The following is a 17,034-nucleotide window of genomic DNA, read 5'->3' on the forward strand; positions in this document are numbered from 1 at the left end:
ACCTTTGACATATTGTGGCCAGTAATAACCTAACCTAACCTAACCTGACGTATTTGTGACCAGTAATAACCTAACCCAACCTGACCTGACTTGAACTGACCTAACCTAATCTTCTTTGACGTATTTGTGAAGAACCGTCACGGCACAAGAAATGTGTGGACCAGTGCCACAACGTGGAAGAGCATGAAGCCAGCTTAAGCCTCGTTGGCACGGAGCTAGTTCAGTTGCCTTTAGTGCTAGTTGCATGGGAACTTACCCGACAAGTAAGTGTTGACGTTAGGATAGTTTGGAGGCAAGTTTTCTAACTTCCCGTTAAAACTGGGTAAGTGGAGGGATAGCTTATAAGTCGCTAGCACTTGTGGCTACTAAACTATCCCCGTGTCAACGAGGACTTTAGGTTACCGTGGGGTGTAGATTGTGGGGAGGTCCTGAACTTGTATTACTGTCTTCCTTGATATCCCGAAGGCCATCTGAACAAATGAATAGAACCCCCAGATATCTGCAAACTACCAATAGTTTTCTGTATGTGTCGCATCCCCCATCCCCTCTTCCCCACTCGTGAACCTGCGTGGGCTCCTAGACCGTCATGCAGGACTTCCAGTGGTTCCGAGAACCACAGATTCTAGATGATTCCAGCAAACGTGAGACAGATATGCACAAGAAAAGGGAAATCATCAGAAATGATGAATATAACCAAATGGCAAAAGCACAGCTCACGAGAGTGACGATGCCTCGGCAGTGAGAGAAGAAATCAACCCTAAGGGCAGGATATCTTGGAGCTGTGGATGGAAAAAGAACAAAGAAATAGCCCCAGTAGCTCGACCAGAAGAACTGCCGTCGCAGGCTTCCGACGCCACTCGGTCGAGCTTCTACACGACATGACGCCGTTGCGCTGCACGCTCCTCCTCCGCCTGTTCCACTTCCTCCTCCTCCTCCTCCTCTTCTTGCTCCTGCTCTTCCTCTTCTTCTTCCTCCTCTTACTTTTGCTCATCTTCCTCCTCCTCCTCTTCCTTTTCCTAATCTTCATCTTTCTCTTCCTCCTCCTCTCACTACTCCTTGTCCTTCTCTTCCTCTCCCTTCTTCTCCTCCTCGTCTACCTCTCCCTCCTCCTTCCCTTCCTCCTCCTCGCCTTCCTCCTACTCATCTTATTCCTCCTCCTCCTCCTCCTCATCATCATCATCATCATCTTCCTCTTTTTCCTTCTCTTTGTTTTCGCCCTTTTCCTCCTTCTAGTCGTCATTGTCATTTGTCTTATTTATTAGACAGATTTAGAGATATGTACCCAACTGACAAAAAAAGCTTCGATATATATATATATATATATATATATATATATCTTTATATATATATGTATATATGTATATATATATATTCATTGTATATATGGGCAGGAGATTTTCTCTCAAGCATGTATGGTTAAACTTAATGGCAAGATTATTATTGCAGAGTTTTTTATCTGCCTTTTCTCTTTCTCTGAGAATCTTTTTCCCTTCCACGGGAAGTTGTCTTATAATGTCACCATATGACATTGTTTTGTCAGTTACTTTGGGCATGGCTTTACCAAAGTGAAAAACTGGCCAGAACGCGTTTTCACACTACTTAGTGCTTCATCAGTGGCTAGACTGTGAATATCTGATTGAATGATTGTGTTTATATATTGTTGGTGGTGGTCTGATATTACATTTTGGGGCTTCTGATTGGCTAGTGGGCTGGACTGGGACTCCCAAACTATTCTACTTCCTCATATGCATATTGATATATATATATGTATATATATGTATATATATATATGTATATATATATGTGTGTGTGTTTGTGTGTGTATATACATTTACACACACACACACACACACACACACACACACACACACACACATATATATATATCACAACTAACCCAATTTTTAGAACACGAATTAACTTCCATCAAGTCCCAATTAACAAAATTAGCCTACCCTCATTGGTTTCTGGATAAAGCCCTTAGTCAAGCCAGAGCAAGTTTTTTCAAACACCCTTCCACTAAGTTAAAGAAAGAGAGACAAAATCCCCTAGTCATCCCCTTCTCAGAGTCCATCAGTCAATTGTCCAAGTTTCTTCCCAAAGAGAAAGTAAATTTAATTCATAACTACCCTAATACTATTAATAAAAAAGTTGTTAATGTTCACCAGAGGTTGAAGGAAGAACATATCCCAGGTGTTTACTCCCTTCCATGTAAAGATTGTAACCTTTCATACATTGGCCAGACGGGAAGAGACCTACCGACAAGATTAAATGAACACAAAAGTTCGATTAGATATGGTCAAATAAATTCAGCAGTGTTTCAACACGTTGATAAATTTAATCACCGGATGGACTGGGAGAAATCTGATCTCATTTATAAATCAGGGTGTGGGTTCAGAAGGAAAATGGTGGAATCAACATTAATTGATTATCTGCCCACGATGAATATTTCCAAGGGTCAATGGACCCCAGACATCATTTCAGGACTATTCATCACCAAAAATATTGTCAACAAGCTTCCTCCCCCTCCCCCTGACCCGACCTCGTGTCAGCCTCAGGTCAACTAGGGTTGGGGCAGTGATGTTCTGTATTTTCTCATGTTCCCTTTCTTTTGTAAGAGGTTGCTACTTAAGATAGCCTCCTCCCTGCCACTTTGTACTACTGAAGAGGATTGCAGGTAGCAATCGAAATATATAGTTCCGCTTACGCAACTTTTTCTTTCGTTCGACTGTGGTGTTAGTTGTGATTTACAAATGTGTTACTACATTTCTCACCTGTGATATATATATATATATATATATATATATATATATATATATATATATATATATGTATATGTATATACATATATATATATATATATATACGTATATATGTATATATGTATGTATGTATATATGTATGTATGTATGTATGTACATATAATATGGGAACAAATTCTCTTGTATACTAGTAGTAAGATCTACAGCACTGACAGTTGATAATACAAACAAGAAGATTATCAACTGTCAGAATGCTGTCGATTTTAATACCACACACACACACACACACACACACACACACACACACACACACACACACACACACACACACACACACACACACACACACACACATATATATATATATATATATATATATATATATATATATATATATATATATATGTATGTATACATGGGTGCAATTCACCATGGTCTTGGATGACGTGTTAGGCTTGTGATCGACAGCTACTACCCTCCCGGAAGAGAGCTCAGAGCTCATATATTACCAATCTATGGGTAATGCTGTGACCTCACAAGCACAAACACTCCCAATTCCCCGCCCACGAGAGTTGGAGTAACGACTCGCAGCGCAACGATACTGTTTATATATATATTTATATATATACGTACATATATATATATATATATATATATATATATATATATATAAAACTTTTCCATTTCATTTTCCTCAGCGTCCGTCGTTGTTATGGACCGAAAGGTCCCCTGTCGACGTTTTGCTTCGTCATTGTGACTCATCTTTAAATGACCTCGACTTCCCAGACGATGTCGCTCAGCTCTTGGTGACTTCTTGGCGACGTTGCTCATAATAGGAACAGACCATTATATCAACGTGAGAGCGGTATTAAAAAAATTGTAATATTTATCTTGTCCTAACCAACAATAACGTAACTTAATCTAACCAAATCTACTTAAACTCATGAAACAATTCAGAAAATGTCGTCGAAATTCGATCTCGTCGTCTCTATTTACTGACGATGTGACGTCATAAATGTTATAATTCATCGGCGATATGACGTCACAAACCTCGCCCTCCTGCATGGAGGCAGACGACGCACTACAGACCTCAGTCACCATTCGATATTCGATGGCGCCCTTGTGTCGTCAAATCGTCATGACTCATGATCTAAGTCTCACTCAGCACCCGAAGCTATGTTGGGGTTTTGTCACCTGTTTTTACCTAATTGTAGTATACGGGTAGGGATTGACGTTGGTGAGGTCCTGTCTCCAACAAACAAATTGTCCCCATAAAAAGGACATTTGTTTTTCACGCATTTTTGTATTCTAAATCTAAAAATATTCTTAAAGGAATTGTATCACCCATAGTTTTGTCTTCTGTGACGATATGATTAGTTGCAAGAAATGGTGCGACGTATTGAAGAAATAAGAGATTACTGAGAGACCTAGGGACAAAATTTCACTTTGATGGAATCTGACTGAAATCGTCGTCAGTATTCAGTCGACAATTTTTTTTTCCAAGAGCACATAAAATTTCTATAGTCCACCACTTATTCCTATAATGATATATATATATATATATATATATATATATATATATATATATATATATATATATATATATATATATATATATATATACAGTATATATATATGATACAGGTAATATGTTGTTTACAATAGTGAAGATAAGGTTATGTATTTTAAGTATAGAGTATTTACATAAGATAATATTTATAAGACCATGACGTCACACTTTTAATGAAATTCAGAGACTGGTGACGTCATGCCGTCGGTTCTCAAACCCGGCAATCCCAAGAAAGAAGGCATAGATACATAGACCTGTGTTTTTATGTGAAAAAAAGAAACACCTTGACCTCGTGAGTATTCCTTTTCTGTGAAGAACACACAGAAACAAATAGGGAAGTTCTGTACAAGATGTGGAAGACATGGGAGAATTATTTAAGAAATTAAGTGTTGTAGAACACACCGAGGTCACAGAACAAAAGAGCGAGGCGCCAAAAATAGTTGAGGCAGTGCCGTTGGGAAGGCAGTCCAGCTCAAATCCTACTGAACCTAGAACTCTATGAGTTACAACGAATTACATAAAATATATTCTATAATATACATAAAGTGTGTGTGTTTATCAACCTATTTGTAGTGTATGGGGTTGGAACAATGCTCATTTTCCTCCATTTGTCAAACTTTATCTTGAATTATTTGATATTCTTTTATTCCACAAGTCTACACTTCTATACTTCCTGGCATTCTTTCTTCTTGTACGGGTAATTCTTTTCCGTCCACTTTATCTAAATGTGTTTCCAGTTTAAATATCTTTATCATGTCGCCTCTCTTCTCGCTCTTTAATGGTGGAAATTCCCAGTTGCTTTACTTTTCCTCATATATCCATATATCATGTCGTTTATACCAGGGATCACCTTGGTAATAATAATGATGAATTATAACAATTATAATCGGTTTATTGAGTTAACAGTGATACACTGGCAATACACAGCTTGTGTTAATCTTAGGACTAGACTAGTCTGAGTTAATAATGTGCACTGTGTGCGAAATGGCGCTGTTCTTGTAGCGGTCAGTCCTGGGCGCTCTGATGGGTACAAATTTGTTGTTGGGCCTTGTAGCGTGGCGTGGTGGGGGGGGGAGCGCCAGGTGGGAGAAAGTATAGTGTGTGTGTGAGAGAGATGGAATCAACACCATCGCATATTGTACGCAGAGATGCACGGGTCGACACTTGTGCCTAGAGTACACTCGCATCAGAGAACTCGCAAACCACTCGTCTATCGTCAGTACTCGCGTGAAATCGGCCCAGTCTGCGCGGGATCACGCTAAAGGGGTAATCACACTGGGTTATATTCCCTCTAACCTCTGATTAATCAGCGGTACCCCCAACCTCCAGAACTTTTTCTATCGTAAAATCATTTTGGCAAACTATTTTGTTTTCTCAACAGTTTACATAGCATGTCATTTGATATGCTGGAGGAAACTTATATATATCCAGCATATCAGATTCCCTCCCGAAAGCTGCGAGCTGCAAAATCTTCTCCAACAGTCGGAGGAAACATAGCCCAGTGTGATAACGTCCTATTACCTTCCCATGAAACGTTTTCTTCCTCCCAGTCACCATGAGAAGTGTTGTCCGAGGTCGCCACATGACGCTGATCATCAGTTTATTTCATTTTGCAACTTGTATATGCATCAGGCTAAGTTCTACTCCCTAGTAGCGTATCCAGATAGAGATTTATGTTATTAGAGTTTACCCCTCCTACAAGGATAGACATTTATATGACAAAGCTTAATCCTTCGACAAGGATACATCCATTGGACAAGGAATCATCTACCGTACCGGTGAATAGTTACGTTTGATGTTCTCCAGTCGATAGAGGGCTCAATCGTACAGGTTTGGGTGTTCTATGCCGCGGTTACGCTTTTACTCCTATTTGAAATATATATATATATATATATATATATATATATATATATATATGTATAAATATATATATATATATATATATGTATGTATATGTATATATATATATACACGAGTCTTTTCGTGGTGGCCTCTAGAACAGGGTTTAGTGAGCGTACGCCAGGAGTCGCATAGCTGCGGCGAAGCCGTCACCTTCGCCTTATGCGCTTTGGGGAATGTTGGTACAAGTGACTAACAATCACTGCTAGGAATCGGAGAGGAGTGCGGAATTTGAACCCACAATTAAACGAATGCGAGACCAGCATGTTTCCAATTACGCGGCCAAATGCCGCCTCCTTAGGACAGGTAGGCCAAGAGTGGCTGAATGGGTAGGACAAATGTGCTATTTTTGGAACACGTACACGACATTGTAGTCTCTCTGTGGCATATTGGTCTCTGTCTTGGTGACCAGACGTCTGATGCACACTCCAGATTTTATTCTGGCTAATGATAGGCGATTTTGTTCAGCTTAGGGGGCATCACCAAGCAAACTAGTTGAGATGGACTTGATGAGTTAGCCTTAATGCGTTATCACACTGGACTATTTTTCCTCTGACTGTTGGAGCAGATTTGAATCCCACATCTTTCGGGAAGGAATCTGGTATGCTAGAGGAAGATACTTTTCCTCCAGCATATCAAATGGCAGTCTATGTAAATTGTTGAGAGAGCAAAATAGTTTGCTATGGTGATTCTACGGTGGATTTTTTTTTTATAGAAGTTAAACCTAAAATACGAATGTTAGACACATTATTGAGACGTTCTTACGGAAGCCTAGAATATTGTAACTAAAGTTGTTTGTACTCAAATGAAGTAGCAAAAATAAGTAGCATGCTAGCCTAGTGTGCCACCACCATTATAGAGGGAGAAGTGAGGAATATAAGCCAGGAGGCGTTTAGCCACAATTAGGACCGTCTTTTAAGGATTGTTAAGGGCAAGTGACAGTCACTGCTAAGAATCGGAGAGGGGTGCGGGACTCGAACCAGCGACAAGGAGGATGCGGGATCAGCACGCTTCCTATAGGCCCTCGACTGCAAATGGGTGATAGCTGATGTTCGTATTTATGGTGAAAACAACATGCAAGTCAGAATACCATGAACTACACAGGGAAAATAGTTCGGTGAAGGCTTAAAGAGAAACAAGCTAGTCATTGTAAAGATACGATTTGCTCGGTGCGATTATATTTTATTAGCCTACTACCACAGCCAGTGGTGGGTGACGTTCATCATACTTTGCATCTTATTTGGGTAAACGCGTCGGTTAATGTGGCAAATTAAAAAATATCGTTCATATTCACCAGATGTACTGCAGACTTCAAATAAAATTGTGCCTTAGACTTGAAAAAAATTACTGTTACTGTAATTTGCAAATAAAATATAGTATAAACTAAATAAAAAATAAGCGAGCAAAAATTAATCAGATAAATACATAAATAAATATATCGATAAATACGTGAATAAACAAACAAATTAATTTCAAAATTAGTAAACTAGATACGTAGATAGATAACTAGATACATAAAAATAACGGTTATATTTTGTGTTAAATGAAACGGAAGCTTTCATTCTGCACCCAAGTTTGTCATGGTAGCAAAACCCCGTTGCCGCCATAACTTGTGGTACCATTTCGCCTTTTCCGTTTGTGAAGGACAGTTTCAAAGTTGAACGTGACCGTTGGCAAGAACACCACCTTCCTGCTTTTCTCCCTCCCTCCCTCTCTCCCCTATAGCTCTCCGCGAGCAGCCACAAGAAGTCAGATTGTATCGTTCACTAAGTCTTATCATAATTAAGGAACTGGTACACTCTGGATATCTCTTCTAACACGTTTTCACATGTCTATGACTTAGACTCGTGAAATTAAATAACACGAAATAGAATAAATAGATAAGAGAATTCAAAGACGACTCCTCTTCTTATAGCGTCCATTGGCGATGAATCAGTATTTCGTTCGTTGTATTCATTCTGACTTTTTATCACTACCATCATTTATTTGTTTATTTGTTTATTTATCTACCTATTTATTTACTTGCTTTATTTATTCATTTGCCTTTTTTCGCTTTCTGTAATGGGTAAAATGACATTTCAGCAGTACCATCATTTATTTATTTGTTTATTTTTCTATTTATTTAGTTATTTGCTTATGTATTTATTCAGTTGCCTTTTTTCGCTTTGTATAATGGGTAAAATGAAGTGCACTGTTGCCATTTCACCCTCTTAATATTTGAGACCCGGTGACGCCAATGGTATTATTCATCTGAGGGTAATGTTCAGGGCTGAGGGTAATCAGCCCTTTCTCTCCTGTGACGCTAAACTATTTCATTCATTATAGGAGCTGCATGAAATTAGTAATTGCCAACAAATCAGTCAAAATAAACATCATGTGAGGACGGACCCTTTGTTATAGTTTTATCAAGTACATCGGGGCTCCGTCCTCAAACGGTGTTTATTTTGACGGATTTGAAGTGTTAGCAACTACAGGTATCACCGGTTGTAAGTACTACAGTAGCTGGTTCCTTCAGCAATTCCAGGAGCCTGTGCCTGGGATTATTACAGTATGACTTAGTCTTCTACAAAACGGGAGTATCACAACACTTCTAAACACTGGTATTTGCCTTAGACATAAAATGCTCTTCCTTCCTCTTTTCATAGCGGCCCACAGCGAGTATTTGATTTATGTAATTTCAATGTTTGATATGTTTATTCATTTATTCTTGCTTTTCTTTGAAATATGAGTTTAAAAAAAGTGGCGTTGGCTTGTGCCTTGACGACGCACACGCGAATCACCGTTCGTCATATAACGACATAACAGGGGCTTGCTCACCAACGTCTCAAATACCTGCGCTTCTGTCCTCGAAATCGCACTAAAGATGTTGATCCACAGAGGCAATAAAGGAAAGATAAGGAGGATTTGGAGGGCAGCAGCAGGAAAGACGGAGAGCAGAGTTTAGAAATTTATCATTCGTCTCCGAGTGAGGATTTGTCTAGTTATAAAAGAATGCTACGTGACTCCCGTCTGGAAGAGTGTCCCTAATCGCTCGCAATTCGCCCGGTGGCAATAGCCCTCTTTTATACACTACTATCTTTTCATTTTCTAACAGACATTCTTCCCCTCCCACAAAACCCGATCCCGCGCAAGCGAGGTGGTCTTTTCTTGGAATCCAGAATCCAGAGTGTCTGTCTATCTACCCACTTATCTATTTACCAAAGGTTTCTTCCCCCTTATAAGGGAGGTAGCCAGCCAAGGGATGCACCTACCCCAACACATGCCACTCCCGTCAGTAAATTATTTGCTTCCCTTCCATCTTAGCTCCTCGCAGATGAAGGATCATCCATGTACCCCGGCCCCCTACCCGAGTTAGAAACATTGCAGCAAGAAACAGCACAGTAAAGCCCCACTCCTTCATTCAGACGACGAACCTCGTTCCCTCATGCAAAAATAGAGAATACGAGAAGAAATCCATTTGTGCCGCGTCAATATATTGTCCTTCACTACCAGTCTCCACTCCCACATTTTGGCTTCTTCCTTCCTTACTCCAGGCTCTTTTCACCCCACCCATCCCTCTCATTCTCGGTCTTCCCCACAAGTTCACTCCATCCACTTTATCACTAGGTACAACAAGGGTCATCCTGGTCCTTCAGCCAGACTTAAGAACGATTTCCGACGGTTTGAGTTTGTGCATGAATGGGGGTAAATGGGACGATCTTGGCCAAAGCTAAACGCCTCCTGTCGTAATTCCTCCTCGATGCAGCGTCACTGTTATAAGTTCGTTTTGCTCGGTGCGATTGTCGCTCAGCGATGATCGTTCGTGGCTCAACGATGATAGTCGAATGATTGTCAAGACCTAGACCACAAATTCTTTGTTTTTGAATGGGGCGATAATCGCACTGAGCAAAACGTAGCTTAAGTGCCATACTTTTAAGACCTTTCGCCATTAGTAAGTAGAATTTCCACTCACTTCATTGGGTGTGCTTATGAAAATGAATGACGGGTACGTTTTATGAAGAAAGCCAGCAAGCCAGATCAATTTACGGGTCTCAACACTCGTTATCAAGAGACGGACTTCGTATAGAAGAATCGTGATCCGCTTGCCGACAGACAGCTTTCGGGTCTTTCTGTCCCCACGTGGGTGACGGTCCAGCAAATGTTTTGAGGATAATGAGATCCTTTGTCCATTCTTTTCTAGGTAAGAACCATATTTAATCGACCCCGTTCGTCCTCACTTTGGTCTCTCTCTCTCTCTCTCTCTCTCTCTCGCTCTCTCTCTCTCGCTCTCTCTCTCTCTCTCTCTCTCTCTCTCGCTCTCTCTCTCTCGCTCTCTCTCTCTCTCTCTCTCTCTTTCCCTTCTCTCTCGCCCTCCTCCCCCTCTCCTTAAAATATTTTACCTATGTCATTCAATTGTCTCCCTTTGTTTATGAACAGGTTTCTGCATACAGCCCCCCCCCCTCCTGCTCTACTTCCATCCTTTCCCTCTTTGGTCAGACTCTTAAAGCAAGGGCCTGTAACCTAATGTCCTGGTTCAATTTGCAAATGAGAGGGATGAACGAAGACGCTGGAGATATTCATCGAAATATGTGTGCGTGTATGTGATTCACCACCATGGTCTTGGATCACGTGTTGGACTCGTGATCGACAGCTATTTCCCTCCCGGAAGAGACCTTATATATGACCTATGTATGGGTAACGCTGCGACCTTACACGCACACACACACACAACTCCCAGCCCACGAGAGTTGGAGTAACAACTTGCAGCGCAGCGATACTGAAATTATTTCAACCCTGGGCGGGATTCGAACCCGGACCGCCGTAGTTTCTGGACGCCTCATATGATTACTTAAAGGATTTTGTTCCGGCTGTTGCCAGCCGATTTTATTCACTTTACAGTGTCCCCCTGTCCAGCAAAGGACAAAAACAATTCCATGATATTTTCTGTGCCAACCCTTCGGGGATCAAGATATGGTCACCTTGTTATTATCATTTGGGCAGAGGCAAGTCGAATACATGTTTCTGTAAAAGTGTGTTCTCTTGTAATAACAAATGACATTTTGTAGACGAAAAAGGCCACCCCAATGCTTCACATAGGTTTTGATCCAACCTACGCGAGAGAGACCATTGCCCTTCTCAGACCCCGAGAGAGAGAGAGAGAGAGAGAGAGAGAATGTTGTAGTCGTTGACAGAATGTCCAAGAACGGACACGTTGATTCTTATTCAAGATTGTCGCCAAGTGATACAAAGTAACAACTAGAAGTTAGAACTGTGCAGGTGATGACTGACAGAGACCAAAGGGGTTACCACTCTGGGCTATTTTTCCTCCCACATCCTACCTCCAACTTCCATTTGAATAACTAGAATATCACTTCGCTTACATTACTCTAGACTTCTCCAAGAACGTTTCAGCAGTATGTCTAACATTCGTATAGTTTTACAATATCTTAGTTCATCATTCAACTTTGCTATATATGACGGAAATATCATTTGATGTTCGGAGATATGTAGAAATAAATTACTGTAACCAAAGTCGTTTCTACTTAAACGAATTCTCAAACGGTCGCCGCTGGTGAAGCCCATAGAAGTCCAGTGTGGTAATCCCTTCAGAACTGTACTTTTAAACTTCTGTCAACTTTGGCGATCGCTTTATGGTTTTAGAAATCACATTTTATCTGAATTTCCAGTTGAGTTTATCAGGCTTGTCTATAAAATCTACCAGTAATTTTCTTGAGTATATCCAACGAAGTTAGTAAAATTATATTTTCTAATGGTGAAAGATTTTGGAATTACGGCCAAACATTTCAGGAGAGGCATCCAGTGACTGAATTTTAGATCACAACGCAAAACTGAATTTGAATCTATGATTGGTGTGTGTTTACTTCACTTACATTATTCATTACAAAACAAAATCTTAATTTACTTTAAAAGTCCAAACTCAAAAGAAAAATATAGGAAATGGTTTTAAATTATGATTCAACGATATTTAAGCTCAACAAATAGCGTTCGGAAACATTCGTGGAAAAAAACAACAACAACTCTGAGGTCACATAAACTGAGTCTGTTATATCCGGGATGTGTTCTAGTGTCGTCGTGACTTCTATATACAAACTGTCCTTGAAGGTAATAATAATTATTAATAGAAATATGATTATGACGTGAGGCGTATCTAATGGATTTGGCTCCAGGATATCAAGTTAGACTTAGTAATGATGAAACACGCGTCACAGCCGAGATATAAATAAACACTTTGGGTGTCTGTCAGATGGCTAACCACTGAGAAGGGTTGTCTCACGTAGAAATGAAAATGACTAGAAAAACCAGCTATTTTCAAGGAGAACCATTTAAGTGTTAGTTATTTACCACCAGATTTAAGGAGTTTTGACTTTAAGAGATTAAGCATGAGGCAATAAGACGTCAGACTTTTTTTCTCTCTCGGAATGAGTACGTCAGAAAGTCATTTAGAAACCGTCAGATCTGAAGAGTCTTGACATGATATCAGCCTTTGACATGATATCAGCCTTTGTTTACAACTGGTTGACATAACTGGATGAACGTTTTTATTATAGACGCCCTTATTTCAGTTGGATGATCGGCACCTTATTTTCTTATCATGAAATGTTTTTATACTTTACCTATTCATTTACTTATTATCTACTTGTTTTTTGAACTCCCCTCTCTCGTTCTTTCTACTGCACCGTTTAATAATCATTTACAACCACTTAATATTGATCGTCCTTTACTCAGCTTCTCTCCCATTTCATTACCAATTCCTGGCACTCCACTTGTGTTCATTATATTTACAATCTACACTAATACGATTTTATTTTCTTCTCTCACAAGAGCTTTTCAAAACTACCCGCCTGCACCTTTTCTTCTTTACATTTCGCTTCCACCGGCGCCCCTCTCCTATCACGTCTTTCTCACTGTGACTGGACTATTTAAACTATTTTTTTTTTCTTCTTATTTTTCCATGACTTATCTCAATCATCTAACCTTCTTCTCTCCCCTGTTCTCATAGTGTTTTCTTTAGTTCTTTATTCCGTGTTTTTTTAGTTCGTCATTTTTTTTTTCCTATCTTTACCTCTAAGGTACGTTTTGTTCGGTGCGATTATCGTTCAACGATGATCGTTCATGGTTCCTTGGCGGTCTAGAGTGCCAATTCTTTGTTTTTGAACGAATAGAGTTGTTTTTATTTGAGATGCAAAGTATGAGGGTGATCATTTTAACCGAGCCTACAAACAACTCATTTACCCAAATATGATGCCAGGAGGTAGATTGCGCGTTACCCGCCATTGGCTGTACCTTTATCTCATGTTATTCTAGCCTCGAGGCAACCTCTTCTTATTAACTAAAATTTTTAACTCTGCATCCCACCATTAGTATTTCCCCCATTTTAGCCCTCTTCTATATATTTCTTAATATATTCCCTTTTTATTTTATCATTACTTTTGTAATTCCTTCAACCTAAGTACATACTTCCTCCAGTAGAAGTATTCAAATGGGTCAAGGGATTTAACAAAGATGATGTAGGTCATTATATTAAGACAGCAGGGTAGGGCTCGTAATGAATGTAAATTGGACAAATTTAGATTTAAGATGGAAATAGGCAAGGACAGAGGGGTTAACGAATGGAATAGAGTTAGTAACTATGTAGTGAGCACTGAAATCTACTGGTTGTTTTAAAAGGTCAGATAACTTTATACAGAGAACTGCCTAATGCAGGTCTTATGGTCTCTTGTAGTCTCCTCTATTCTTATGTTCTTACGTTCTAGTAACCATGAAGTAAGCGTTGAAACTACCGGTCGTTTTAAGAGAAGGTTAGATAATTTTAAGGATGGGGATGATAGGTAGTAATGGACATGGAACTGCCTAATGTAGGACTTATGGCCTCTTGCAGTCCTCTCCATTCTTATGCTCTCCCTACCAAATTTACTTAATAATTAGCTTACTTTGAACACCTTCCTCGTTATTCATTTACCCAGCAATTTAATTTTTGTCCTACCGCGACATTGTCAAGAAGTGATTCCGACTCTGCGTTAGTTGTGGTCTCACTGCATCGTGTTGTGTACATAAGCAAGTGTGAATTCATGATTACGTGTCTACAAACGTATAACCATAGATATGCAGACAATAATAACACATTAGGAATTTTTTATATATACTGTACATACATCATGTGTTTGTATACTGTATACGACAATTTTAGAGTAAGTCCGACAACAGTTATCTTCACATTCTGTGCTCCGGATTGTCAAGGTACGTGAGACAAACAAGGAGGGCCGAGATGATCTCTTGTTGGTGACGCAACGCTATATAATTTTTTTTTTATCCTCAAAACTTAGATGAAACCATCTCCATGATCTGTATATATGCACGCAAACACATATATACCCTAGTCCACACAAAGACACAGATTACATCCATGCGGACGCGCGCACACACACACACACACACACACACACACACACACACACACACACACACACACACACACACACACACACACACACACACACAGTTCAGGGAAGGAATTGTCAGGCTAGTGGGAGGCGCGTTGTCATGCTAATGTCTAGCTGCTACAAGCAGCTGTTAGCCTAATCGCAAACTGAAACGCAAGCAACACAGGCGACGCAACACAGAGCAAAGGCAGACTTCCTATTGCTGAATTGAAATACAGTTTGAACTACTCTCATTTGAAATTCTTCTAGATGTACTTCAATTCAACAACAGGAAGTCTCTTTGTTCTGTGCTGCGTCGCCTATGTTGGCTGCGTCTCAGTTTGCGCTTACGCTTAGATCAGTCTGCGCACTGCGGATCCTGCAGTTGAATCTTAAGTCTGGGACAATCCTCCACACGCTAGGTTCTTCGTGCTTGCTGCCCAAATGCTACCAGGAAGAGACTAGCACTGAGCCTACAACAGCCCTAGTGGTATTAGACGCCCGTGCAGATTTTCCCGTTCTCTTCTTCATCACTATCATCTTCGTCATAGTTCATTGACAAGTGCGCTGGTGTCGTAATGAGAGTCGTGCTGGTATCGCATCCGGTTAGTTGTGGATTCGAATCCCGCATTTCTTCTAGATTCCCAGTTGCAGTGACTGCTAGTTACCTGCCCCAATAATCCCTAAAGCGCATGATAGAGCAAAGGTGACGGCTTTGGCCACAGCTATGCGCCCCCTGGCGTAGACTCCTCACGTTGCCATCCCAAGTCCCACTTAGAGAAATAAACAAAGACGGGAGCAGGAGGAGGATACTACTTTGAGCCACGAATGACAAAGCAGTTAAGGGGTTAACCCACTGGGCCGTTTTGCCTCCAACCTCCGATTAATCGGCGGTACCGCCCACTTCCAGAACTTTTTCCACCGTGGAATTGCTATGGCAAACTATTTTGTTTTCTCAACAAAATTACAGGAAATATAATTTGATACGCTGGACGAAAATAATTTTCTTCCACTATATCAAATGTCTTCACGAAAGCTACGGGCTGCAAATCTGCTCCAACGGTTGGGGGAAAAATAGCCCAGTGTGATAACGCCAAGGTAGCACTGCCTTCCCTGGAAAGGTAGGGCGAGAGGAAAGAATCCCTAAACATTGATTGCCACAAATTGATCTACTCGCTGACCGCGGGGTCTTGATTATCCAACCTTGCGATCAAACAAATGCAAGGAAATCTCACACTGGGGCGAAGGGGGGGTGTGATATCAAGAACTGCGCTGGCATCGCTACTTGGAACGCGCAAACTCTTGCACAGACAACCCGGATGTTATGAGGCTCAGCCTCTACCACGCTGATATTGTGTCACTGAATGAGACTTGAGAATACCAGGCTTTTATCAGCGAAACATGGCTTAGGTTTCAGTTTTTTTTTTTTGGGGGGGGGGAGTAACGGCCTGAAGAATAAAAACAGAAAAACATGTGTTGGTTTTGCCGTCAGAAAACGAATTCAGCAAACTACTGCACGAAAACCCACAAGTAATAATTGGTCGGCTCATGATTATGCAGATAAAAATTATAAACAGCCACATCAGTGTCTATGTTCCAAACTTGACTTACTCGTATAAAGCGAAGGTGGAATGTCATGACCATTATCAAACGATTAATCAACTAATTGATAAAAGGTCAGGATACATTGAAGTTCTTTGTTTAACTTTTGTAGATTACAAGAAGGCCTTTGACTTGGTAGAATTCAAGCAGGGTTCAAACGAACACATTGTAAGGCCTCTAGAAAAGATTTATGCGAAAGGTACTGCTATAATTGGACTACCCTTTGCAATATATACTTAGTTCATAATCTTCGTACCTATCGTCATGGTACCAAGATCTTAGGACCCTACCTTATCCCCTTTAAGTGGTTACCATAATGGGCTTCCACGGGCTTCATCAGCGCCGAAAGTTGAGAGTTCATTTGAGTAAAAACAACTTCGGTAACAATATATTATTTTTCAAATCTCCAAATATCAAATTATCTTTCCGTCATATGTAACAAAGATGAATGATGAACTAAGAGATTGTAAACCTATACGAATGTTAGACATACTGTAGAAATGTTCATAGAGAAGTCTATTTATATTTCTGTAAGCGAAGTCATTCTATTTAATCAAATGGAGGTTGAAGGCAGGATGTCGAAGGAAAATAGCCCAGAGTGATAACTATTAGTATGGTTCTGGCAACGGAAAGGATATTTCTGTTCAGTTAAGCTTGTGAACTGCGGCTTCATCAGTGTCTTGATCAACCGATAAATTGAGATTGCTTGTTCTTAACATTTGAATAAGGAAATTACGTCTCCGTGCAGATGTTTATATAATCTTCGGTGAATATCTCTTCG

At 40.2% G+C, this 17,034-nt stretch overlaps 1 protein-coding gene across 1 annotated transcript in view; it reads left to right on the forward strand.

Annotated features, from left to right (window-relative positions):
- Nucleotides 1-586: 586 nt before the first annotated feature.
- LOC143023036 (ras-related protein Rab-8A-like) overlaps nucleotides 587-17,034 on the forward strand; it is a 56,279-nt gene continuing 39,831 nt past the window's right edge. Inside the window, exons 1-3 of the mRNA XM_076181489.1 lie at nucleotides 587-738; nucleotides 15,009-15,154; nucleotides 16,366-16,452. Coding sequence (XP_076037604.1) covers nucleotides 587-738; nucleotides 15,009-15,154; nucleotides 16,366-16,452 — 385 coding nt within the window. The remainder of the gene's footprint in view (nucleotides 739-15,008; nucleotides 15,155-16,365; nucleotides 16,453-17,034) is intronic.

The sequence above is a fragment of the Oratosquilla oratoria genome, unplaced genomic scaffold (genome assembly GCF_046742065.1).
Source record: "Oratosquilla oratoria isolate Oo_2021 unplaced genomic scaffold, ASM4674206v1 SCAFFOLD282, whole genome shotgun sequence".
In the NCBI taxonomy this organism is placed as follows: Eukaryota; Metazoa; Arthropoda; class Malacostraca; order Stomatopoda; family Squillidae; genus Oratosquilla; species Oratosquilla oratoria.